Below are 11,895 nucleotides of genomic sequence, written 5' to 3' on the forward strand. Positions count from 1 at the left end.
CTAATAATAGCAGAGAGTAAATCCACAAAAGTAATTTAAAGAGGTCCTTGTTCAGTACCCATAAATATTCACTAGATGCAGAGGAATAATCAGAGCACTCCCGTTGGATTTGGGATGCTTTTGGGGCCAGGCAAAATATCATCTAGAACTGACTCAACATGAGTCCCCTATGTCTATAAAAACAAGTACCTATTAGTTTGTGTGAGACTGCTCTAAACAGCTGGCTTTTTACATTATCCATTATTTTTACTGTGCTTAGGTTAAATTCTGGCTCTGCGCTCAGCCCGCATAAATAGGCTGTGTGCTGGGGGCTCTGCAGGGGTTGCCAGAAGAGCTCCTCTCTCACAGTCAAAGAAAATTAATGACAGTAAAATTGCTTTGTGGTGCAGTTTCTGTCCCATCCATGCAGCAAATCCAATTCTCTCCTGCTTTGTTTCCTGAAATCTTCATGCTGGAAGAGATATGTTCCATTGTATAACCAGGTATTTATGAAACATTTATTTCAACAGTAGTGAATTTTTAAAAATACCATCAATTTAAAGAGAGTCTTGTTTGCTTCCTGCATCACCATTTTGTGTTGTTGACCAGGAAATGAGCCTGGGAACGGGAAATCATGCATGCTCTGTTGTGTAAGTTTATGGAGATGACAGACTATGAATTCAAATTAGATGCCCTTTTAAGAAGTTTTGCTGATGTTTATTTATTTTTTGTTTTTGAAGAATGTATAGACGTATACCATCAGCTTATATAAATTAACAAATTTCCCTTGAAGTCTGGCCTGATTGACACCAGCTGAAAATCTGGCTTGAGCTTTTAAAAACCACTGTGATTAAATGTTGGTGTTATTTTTCCTGAGTAATATTGTTTGCCAAAGTGGAAAATGAAGCAAAAGCTTCAGGGACAGAAAAGTTTCAGCTATGCATCTCAAAGGCAGCTGGGACAATGGGCCGTTACAGGGAGTTGCTTCTTCCACATGACAGTAAATTTAGCAGATTTTCTTTTATTAAAGCTGTGTCCCTTAAACCAAGAAAGCCTATTAATTATACCAGGGCATAAATGCCCTGGCAGAAAAAGGTCAAGGGAGCTGTCAACTGTGTCAAGCAAAGAGATTGTCTGAAAGCCAAAGAAACTGTAACTTCATCCCCAAAAGATTGAGGCATGCCAAGTTTGAGACCAGCCCACATAAGGGAAAGCAGGGAATGACAGGCTCAAGACAAATCTTGGGCAGAGAGGCCTCTTGCAACAAGACCATCCCCATGTCTGCTTTGTTCCTTTGGGTAAAGTAAATTCTACCTTGCTTGGAAGAAGACTTTCCTGTGTCTTGGTGTACTAATATTATTCACAGAAGTAGGAGGTGCCAAGATCAGTCAGCTCGCTGGCATCCAGCCAGTAAAATAACTGGCATCCAGAGAAATACACAAAACTAGGTCATCGTATAGCACTCCAAAAAGATGTATGGGGATAAGGCTGTCAAAAAAAAGCGTGTAGTGGAGGGAATGGAGAAAGATCTGAGAAGGCCATGGAATTATAAACAGTCCTGCTCAGGCTGTTTGAAGTAAAATGAGAGCCAGTCATTCTTATGTGATGGAGAAGCAAATGATCTGCCGCCAAGAGAAGTATTTTGAATAATCTGTATACCTCTTTGTTAGTTTTTTTTTTCCTCTGAAATAATCTCCCATTGTTTTGAATGTTCTATAATTCATGCCACTTCCTCAAACATTTCTAACCCTGAACGCTTCACTTCCTCTGTTCCACACAGAGCTGTTCCAGCGAAATCAAACAAAGACCATTTTCTTACATCAGTTCATTCATCATGCTCAAATCCCTCTGTCTTGTTTATGGAGCTAATGTAGAAAAGATTTGCTTTTTGCAGAGTATTATCTCATCTCGTGGTATTGCAAGGCTTCCCACTTTTACATTAAATCTTCTGAGTTGAGCCTTCAGCTGATGTAAATAGGCATGAGTAGACTGTCACAACGCTTCAGGTCTGAAGAGGTCTGCCAGTAATTACAAGACTGAATAACACCCATCTGAAACAGCAAAACTGGTCACTACTTTCAGCAGACATGTAAAGGACATAGTCTCAGGAGGGTTTTTTGGGCTCCTGGCAGTGGAAATTTAGGACATTGTTTATAGCTAGATGAAGGTCATGGGTTTCAAGAGCCATATGATGACACTGAAAATTTTCTTTATGGAGAATAATATGAAAATATGACTGTAGTACAACATTAGAATAGTGTTTACCAGTGTCTATAGACTGCCCCCACCTAAAGAATGAGAAACATCAAGTAATCCCTACTAATCCCTGCATTAAACTTCCTGATCCTGCAGCCACTGTTCGAGCAGTTATTTGCAGACTAGTAGGAAGCACTACAGGCAGGGCATAGAGGGTACTTTCTGTCAATAGATCAATGCTGTCTCCTTTAAGATCCTCACAGAGAAGCTAATGAAGTATGGCCTTGATGAGCAGACAATGAGGTAGATTAAAAACTGGCTGAATGGCCACATCCAGAGAGTGATGATCAGTGGCACAGTCTAGTTGGAGATCAGTAACTAGCAGCGTACTCCAGAGGTCTATACTGGATCCAAGTGTCTCTAACATTTCATTAATGATCTGGGTGAAGGGGGAGAGTGTACCCTCAGTAAGTTTGCTAATGACACAAAACTGGGATGAGTGGTTGATGGGTCATGCTGCCATCCAGAGGGACTGCGACAGGCTGGAGAAACAGGCTGACAGGATCCCATGAAGTTCAACAAGGAGAACTGCAAAGTCCTGCAACTGAAGAGGAATGACTTCATGCACCAACACATGCTGGTGGCCACCCATCTGGAAAGCAGCTTTCATGAAAAGGACCTGGGGGTCCTGGTGGACACAAAATTGAAAATGAGCCAGCAATGTGCCCCTGTGGCAAAGAATGGTAGCAGCATCCTGGGCTGCATTAGAAAAAGGATTGCCAGCAGGTCAAGGGAGGTCATCTTGCCCCTCTACTGGTGAGGCCACATCTGGAGTGTCCAATCCAGTTCTGGTCCCCCCAGTATAACAGAGACATGGACATATTGGGGACAGTTGACAGTTCAACCAAGGGCCACAAACATGATTAAGGCACTGGAAAATCTCTCCTATAAGGAAAGGCTGAGAGACCTGTGAATGTCCAGAGGAAGACAAGGCTCAGGGGGTTCTTATTGATGTCTATAAATACCTGAAGGGAGGGTGTAAAGAGGATGAAGCCAGGCTCTTTTCAGTGGTGCACAGTGCCGGGACCAGAGACAATGGGCACAAACTGAAACACAAGAGGATCTGCCTGAAAATCAGGAAACACTTTTTTACTGTAAGGGTGACAAAGCACTGGAACAGGTTGTCCAGAGAGGTTGTGGACTCTCCATCCTTGGAGATATTAAAAAAACTGCCTGGACATGGTCCTGAGCAGCTTGCTGTAGGTGACCTTGCTTGAGCAGGGTAATTGGACAAGGTCACCTCAAGAGGTCCCTTCCAACCCAGCCATTCTGTGATTCTGTGATCAGCCTAGACTTGAATGTCCAGTTGAAATGCATTAGTTACCTTTTTATAAAGATCTATTTTTATTAAAGTACCTAGCACCAAGGTAAGACATTATTCAGAACAAGCAATGCTGATCCTTCTTCCACTAAAAACATTCAAAACACTGGTATAGCTAATTTTTTATGATGATGTCATAATATGGTGAACAATTTGCTTCTTTCAGAAGTATTTTTATAATTAGGAAAAGCAAAGCTATCCTTACCCCAGTTTTTGAGGAGTGTCACATATATTGGTGGGATTATTCTGTTAATTGATTTACATCAGTTTAACTGAAAGATAACCCAACCTTTCGTTTATCAAATTTGCAGCATTATAACTAACAATAAACAGCTTGACTGCTTCATAATACAGTTTGCTAAATTTCCTAGCGCATAAAAACTGCCTGTTGTCTATATTGTTACTGTGCTGAAGACGCCTTTGTTACCAGGCTTCCTTGTACGTGTTCATGGTACGGCAGGACTCCCTCCCTCCCTCCCTCCCTCTCCTCTCTGTGATTTCACATGAACATTTCCAGTGACAGAGCCCTGCAAGGAGTCTGCCATCCCTCCAGCCCCGCTGTGCAGTGCAGTATCACCACAGACATCCTCTCAAGATTTTCTCTTTCTTTGTAACTCCCACCTTTGACGAGGAAGGAAAAGAGGCATTTATACTCTTGCTGAGACTCAAAGCAGCTGGGTTAGGTGGGAGGAGAGACACTATCTCTATTTCACAGTCACTTCTGTCACTAGGCATGAGTTAGGTAAGTGAGAGTTGGGTAGCAACTTCAACTGCGCAGATACTTTTAGTAACTCCAGGGTCAAACCCAGAAGTTGTACTGAATAACAAGTCTTCCAGCTGACACATACCATTTAGTCAGTAGCTTGAAAGAGGCGGTTTCCTTTACATTGGCTTTTTGGGGATACAAACTGCATTCCTGATGAGCAGATTATCTTCCTTCCACTGTGAGGAAAACCCACATATTATTGCATCTTTTGTAACTTCTTACTAATGCATATTCTCTGGATTTTCACTCCTAAAGCATTGCTGTCTAGGATTTGTATGTCTGGAGAGTATTGCTGACTAATGAACTGGTAGAGATACACAGTGAACTAGAGATTGGAAGGAACAAGCAAAAGGAAGAGTTTTGAGTTGAAGACCACAGGAATTTAAGTTCATTTTTAAGTTCTTCATAAGTCATTCAAAATAAAATGATGGGTTGGCACCTTTGTATCTACAAACTTAAATATTGCAACATTTAGCTCTGGAAATTAAAAGAAACTTGATGATTGTTAGATTTAGAAGACCTCATAAGACATACTTGCTAACTAGTCCAAGTAATTTGAGAAACTTTTTATGGCAAAATTACAAAACAGCCCACCCTCTATCCTGTCTTCTGCTTACTCGATACTTTGTCCTGTTTTCTAAAGAATTTGACTTTGGTGGTTCATCACCTCCAGCCTCTTAAAGCAGTTCTAAAACATATCAGCTCCCCAATAGTTTTGATTTCATTAAAGGATACTGAGAGGTGTAGTTCTATTATAAGCTGTTTCCAGGCATAAAGATGTATTTCTGAAATACAATGAAGAATATTTCTTATTTCACCTTATGGTTATCACTAAATAATTTTAAAGCCATATTTACTAAAACTCATTGCAAGTAGGTTTCCTCTGCCTGTCCTACAAAACAGGTAAATGTAACTGAAATGGACACTCATTTAACTGATTTGTTTGCACAAAGAACAAAGCTCACTGGAAAAGTGTTTACAGAGAGTTTGGGTGCTTGTGAATGAATCTTAACATTCCATCAGTGTTAGCATTCATGTATCAGTATTCCTCAGCAAACTCTTATCCACCTACCAGTCAAACCTGACAAATTCTCCTTCTCAGCTCCACTGACCCTGATATTTGCCTATTTTTACACAGCAAAGAAAAACAATGAGCTTTGAAATGTTATTTGAAGGTTATTTGGTTTGGGATAGTAACCAGACAGTTTTCAATTCCAGAGATCAACCTTTATTAAGATTTATTCTTTGTACTGTAGCAGCACCTACCAGGTCTATTAATGGATCATGTGATACAGGCACATAAGTTTGTCTCCTAATAGGTAGAGATGCCCTGCTTTCCCGTAAGAGGCGTTTCTCATATTCTCTGAGACCTCAGCTATTCCAGCCTTCAGCTGCAAATTAGTCTCACCTTTCTTGTTAACGTCTGATTCTTTGACAGATATGGATGTTAAGTTAATATTAAAAGAGACATTAAATCCTTTGCCTATGTTTTCGACTAGTGCTAAATAAGAAGCTGAGTTGGAAACTCAGCCTTCTGGGGACTCATAGACTGCAATATTTATAGAAGTGGTTCTGAGTTGTTGTTTATGTGCCATACTGACGTGAGATAAATAAGAGCTGAATGTCTTCTGAGAGACCATGGTAGAGATGGTAGTTTTCCTTAAGTATATTTTAGCTGGTTTGGTTGGACTGTGCTTCCCCAGGGACTGTAACGAAAACTACAAATTGAACTGAAGTATTAGCAGAAAGGGATTCCTAAATCCAAGAGCGATATTTTTATTGTGTAGTAGATGCAACAGCACATCTCATTCAAGGTGTGACTTTCTCATTTCTAGGACAAATCTTTGCATATTACAAAATCATTGCCTTGCACCTTTTATAAAACTGCTTTAAAATTATGCAGGCTTTGAAGCTGCTGGAGCAGAATCTTCAGAATTTAAATTTTTTTAACATTAGTGCCAAGCAAAAAAAGCACTGCACTTCATTGAAGATGTTTGATATAACAAGCTTAAACCCTCAATCAGTGGCAGAAGGGCAAGTCTTTATCAGCAAGCCACCAAGCCCTAGTTATTCCTTTTATTTAAAAATGCAAACTGATCTAATTTACCCCATAATTCATACTGGTTAAGAGAGGGGCTCAGAGCATTTCACATAACTATTCCTTGGCTCAGTTATAGCTATGCTGGAGTAGGACTATCACCTCCAGTACAGCAAGCACTAAATCAATTCATACAATGTACTTCTTTGTGTACTGAACTGGGCTAAATCCAAAATCTGAGACTAAGTCCTTTTGCATAAAACGATTGCTCTGTTTCTGTGCTCAGTGCAGCCTGCAGCCTCAAAGGTCTTGGAGTCGTTCTGACACAATAAAAGAAATGCTTATTCAGAAGACATGATCTTTCAGTATGAAAAAAAACAAACAACCACCCACCACCAACAAGAAACAGATGGTTTTCAACAGATAAACAAGGAATGAAGATTGAACTGACTACAGGGAGATTTATTTAGCAACTGTTTCCAATTTATCTTTGGGATGTACAGTAGCAGCAATTTATGAGAAGTCAAAGCCAGCTTCCTATTTGCATTGCATCTAAACAAGCCTAAGTGAATCATTAAGCACCTGAAGCACTTGTTTTTCAAACTGGAGGTTAAGTTTGGAAGTCTTACTACCTCCTAGCAATTTTTGTTTCTTAAGCATCCTAGAAATAATGAGTATTACTACAAATTCTTAGGAGTGTCTCAGCCTTTGGAACTAATTTCAAAAAGATATGCAAGCAAATCTAATGCATGTTCTTTTATTTATTCTGAGATGACACTCCTAATAAGGATATTGTCTTTATAAACAACATTCATTCAGAAATAACAGCAAACGCACCAAATAAAGTTTGTTAAACTGCATAAGCAGTCTTTATATTAAATAAAATTTCAGGGAGATTATTGCTAAGATTGCTGGTGTTAGCTACAGCAATTTCTATTCAGCTGAAATGGGAAATCTTTGAGCAACTGAATTTCTTACTAAACAGTTAGCATGTACTGACATTTTTATTATCATGCTTATGCTTTGTATGAAATTAGTGAATTTAAAAGCCCAAGAGTTATTGCCACTGGCAACTGAAGTCTTTTGTGTGCCTATTAAGAGATATAGCATTGCAAACTTATTCATGTTGTTTGGGCAGTGTACCTCAGCTCTTAACGAACAACTGCGCTGCTAGCCTTCAGAAACTCACCCCATCGTTGGTAAAGACAAAACTCATATTGGATGCAGCACTGGGGGCAGACACTGAATTGAATAACTGGGGCAATTATTGCAGAAATCAGTGTGAATAGTAAGACATGAAGCATCATGACCGGCTGTTTTGGTTGCCTGTTCTTTGTGTTCCTCCTTCGGTCTCTCACATTTTCCTGTGCCGCCTTAAATTGAACTGGTCTGACTGGGGGGCTTTTGCAAGCTTCTGAAAATTTAAGGCTTGTTATTAGTACTTTTTGCAAAGTGCTATGACAGTTCAATGACGTAAGCATCTGTCTCCTAGCAAACAGGCTAAGATGAACAAGACATTTAACACAGAACACTGAACAGCGGATCACAGGTTTCAGGTGCCACATTATCATCCTATGTTAACATGGAGCAGGATTCATGTTTTATTGCATTTTCAGAGCCCCCTAGTGCATGACAAGGACTTCTCATTTGATAACAATAATATCAATAATAACAATAGTGACCATATATGAAATACTATTTCCATCATTTATTCCTGATAGAAAACACAGGTTAAAGCTAAGGCTGACAGCATAGCTTCTTTTCCCATATGCACAATGTATGTCTTTATAAATGCGTATGCAATTTTCTGAATACTAAAGTATGCTATCATTTGTATATCTAAAGCTCTGTAAGATGCATATTACACACTGAATGAAACAAAACTCTTCAGGCTTTTCATTCCTTGTATAATTCCCTAGAGTTCCACAGATGCTATAAAAAGCCTCAAGACACAGAAGTGTGACAGTACAGTATTTCATCCAGTATTTATTTAAATTTCCAAACAGAATATTGCACTGTATGAATAGTCTTTGTAACTTCCAAATATTTACATTTCTAAACCTGACCCTTTGTATGACTACAGAAATTGCAGGAAATAAACCTTCCCTTGTGGATTGACAGGAAGATGGGTTATCTGAGTTTTTAGCCAAATTCAAAACACACTTCAAAAGCAATTGCCACACAGAAGACACTGTTTATGCAAGTAACTTGGTTACACCTCTGCCATATGAAGTGCCATGCATTTTCCTGAGCATATGTATCAATACACACAAAGAAGCTGATGTTACTTTTCTTCTTTTAAATCTGATGAGAATCCATAGACAGCTGACAGTCTGAAATTTACATAAAACTTGAAACTCAGTACTTCATCAGCTAAAAACCTGTAAACTTACACACGTTATCCCAACCTGTGTTTCAGGCTTGGTTCCAAAAATACTTTATATATAATTTCTGCATCAGACTGTCCCCTATGCAGAAATCAGACCCAAGGAAGTCTGTAAACTCTCTAAAATTCCTCAGTATCCACAAAGTCTAGGAAATGTTTCTTAGTTTCCTTAGCTTATGTCACAAGCTGCCTGCTGACATTAGTACGGGTTTCAATTTGCTTAAAAAAAAAAGTCTCCTCATATAGCTATCAAAATGGTGAGAGGCTGTTAAAGAATTATCTGTTTGGGTCTGACCACTTTCTTTCATACTAACTCTTGTTTAGTTATGAAATCAGCTACTCCAGCTGGAAGGGACACAGCATAGCCGAGAAATGCCTAAATTGATCCTTACTGTAAAGCTCACCAGGCAAGTGAACTATGCTTGACAAATCCTTGACTCCTCTCCAAATGACTAGGTCTACTGCTTTTTCCTACACTTGCAATGTTTAGATCAAAAAAAAAGAAAAGAAAATTTGAGGTGCCTGTTATTTTTTTTTTTTCTTCTTGACGCAGGACAAACAATTCAAAAATAAAGGCTGTCAAAGGTACTCTTACTATGTAAATTCATTTTATTCAAAACAGATTTTAAAAACTAACAAAGCTTGCCTAACTACATGAGGTAGTACATGTAGCAAAACAGAAGGCAGAATATAGTATTCTGAAATATGAAGAATACAAATAAGTTTACAAGTTGGAAGGAAATAAATTCAACAACAGAAACAAAAAATACCAAAAATAAAGTTTAACAGCTTTTCAGTCTTAAAGCACCAATACACTTTTCATAGAAAGAAACATAGTATCACCACTACATGTTCTTTATATACCATCATATGGTAAAATTAATGCACAAGGCTGTTCACCATAAATGAATTTTTTAAAACGGTGAAGCAACAAGTGACGTCTTTGTCACTGGGCTCCGTACCACTATACTTCCTGGCCTGCAGGAGTATTTGCCAGGTCATGAGGAGCAAGGTTAGCCTTTGTTACTATTTTCTTTAAGTTTTTTTTAAACATTTACCCTCATATTAATGTATAGTATACGGATACCATGTACAGCTTAAGGCCTCAAGCTTGCAAATTTTTATGCATGTGTACAATTCTATATTTTTGCTGAAACCAATTTTAGGTAAATTGCAGGAGTCATATGGCAAAAATAAAGCATGTATGTGTGCAGAACTGCACATGGCTTATTCCTTAATTTCAGGTTACTCCACTTCTTGATATGAAAATTTTCTCAGATCCTTCAAGGTTGTATAAGTCTCTCTTTCACTCACCCATCCCAAGATAGCTGAATATCTGTGAAGGACTGGGCCATAATAAATTGCTTATTCGAACTAAAGAGCTTAGCAGCATTCAATAAACATCTCATTAACATATTTAAGAAATAATAAACATGAATGGCCCAGTCTCTTAAAAATATTTCTTTAGAGGAAAACATGCTAATATGACCCAGGACTTCCCTATATTTTATATCCTCCATTTTATTTCAACATAGGTATTTGTACTTGTTATAGTTAGTGTGAAATTGAAAACAGTCTAGCTCTTCATTTATGCTTGCATGGCTAATGCTACTGTAAATCATCAAAAAGTTATATATATTTTTATTTTACTTTAAGGCATGATTTATTATATTGAATTATTGGGATGGCTTCTTTTATGTACATTGGAAATAAAAACTCAGGCCTCCCTATGGCATACTTTCAAGGTTACTGTTAGTGGCATATATAAAGCACCATACAATAATATATTCAGATGAAGAAAACAAAGAACATTTATGAGCTTTGAATTAACTGTATATGAGTAACTGCTAAGAAAATATAGCAATATTTAACACAGGATTCAAAATATTGTAATATATCATTATAGATTTTCAAATTAATTTTTCTCCCATGTTTACTTTTACAGATTTTTTTCATTAAGATATATATGCAATTTAAACTTTTTGGCAGAAAGCAGTATACATCTTCTGTACAATAATGTTACAGCTTTATACAAATTTTAGGAATTGTAAGAAATGGCCTTTATTATTCTCTTCCAAGTGCTCTGGTTTCACTTGCTCGGTTTACATTTCACTTGATAGATTCAAACAACAGCAAATACTCTGAATGCCTTGCTTCCTGGAGGATTCTGTAAACTGAAACATAAAAACATTTCTGATGTTATCTTTAAGACTGCAACACTCCGATAACAACTTTTTTGAATTGTTAAATACAATTCTAAGATCCTGCGACTCTTCTTGTGAATACTCATAACTTCAGCTATCTAGGATTTTTTTTTTAAACTCTTACAAATAAAAGTTACATAAATTTCAGATTAATTTTTCTTCCAAGCAGCTTATTAGGAAAAAATCATAACCAAAAAAAATATAAATAATCCTTTGTGATGAGGGATTCTGGTTTAAAGAATAAAGCTCTACTGAAGCAAAAGACTAAAAAAGCTTTTAGGAAAAAGAGAAAGCATGCATCTTATGCTCACTATTCTAATAACTATATCCGGAGGGAACTTGCAGACCTAGGAGATCACTTGTTTGTTATTTGCTTATATGCTGAAGGATAGATTTCTAAAGAGAATTAATATTTTACAAAAACAAAGGAAATGTCTTCTGAATGGATAAATATCTGGCTTCAAAATAAATGAAACAAAAGTACCCAACTGCAATGAAATTTTGTTAGAATAAATATTTTTGTCTTATAAACTGAACTAGTATGTCATACTTTATGGTCTCATTGTTTTCTCTTTTGCAAACCCAGTCTGAGGCGTATCTGGGACGGAAAGGGAAATGGAGGTGAAAGTAAGGAAGGGCACAATGAAACAGGTTGCCTGCAATGGCATTACAACCCACCATTTTCTGGTTCACATGGGACTGTTTTCCAAACCGCTGACCTTCCAAATTTTAGCAAGATGGTAAAGTACAAATAATGATTAAATTTGCAACACTTTTCCTGGCTACATCTCTACTCAATCAGGAGATTTATATGGAGAACAAAAGTGTCAGCAAGGAAGCATTCTTTCTGAGGGAACTGGATGGTCATGGGAAAAGGCCAAAGAGTATGTAAGTTAAATCCACTAGGCAAAGGAAATTTAGAAGTTTCCAGGTTTGTTGAAATTG

The 11,895-nt window shown here is 37.7% G+C and overlaps 1 protein-coding gene across 1 annotated transcript in view; it reads right to left on the bottom strand.

The window, feature by feature from the left end:
• Positions 1-10,183: 10,183 nt before the first annotated feature.
• CRISPLD1 (cysteine-rich secretory protein LCCL domain containing 1) overlaps positions 10,184-11,895 on the bottom strand; it is a 44,255-nt gene continuing 42,543 nt past the window's right edge. The window contains exon 14 of the mRNA XM_009891889.1: positions 10,184-10,920. Coding sequence (XP_009890191.1) covers positions 10,869-10,920 — 52 coding nt within the window. The 3' untranslated portion in view covers positions 10,184-10,868. The remainder of the gene's footprint in view (positions 10,921-11,895) is intronic.

Source organism: Charadrius vociferus, unplaced genomic scaffold (assembly GCF_000708025.1).
Source record: "Charadrius vociferus isolate BGI_N301 unplaced genomic scaffold, ASM70802v2 scaffold15, whole genome shotgun sequence".
NCBI classification, from domain to species: Eukaryota; Metazoa; Chordata; class Aves; order Charadriiformes; family Charadriidae; genus Charadrius; species Charadrius vociferus.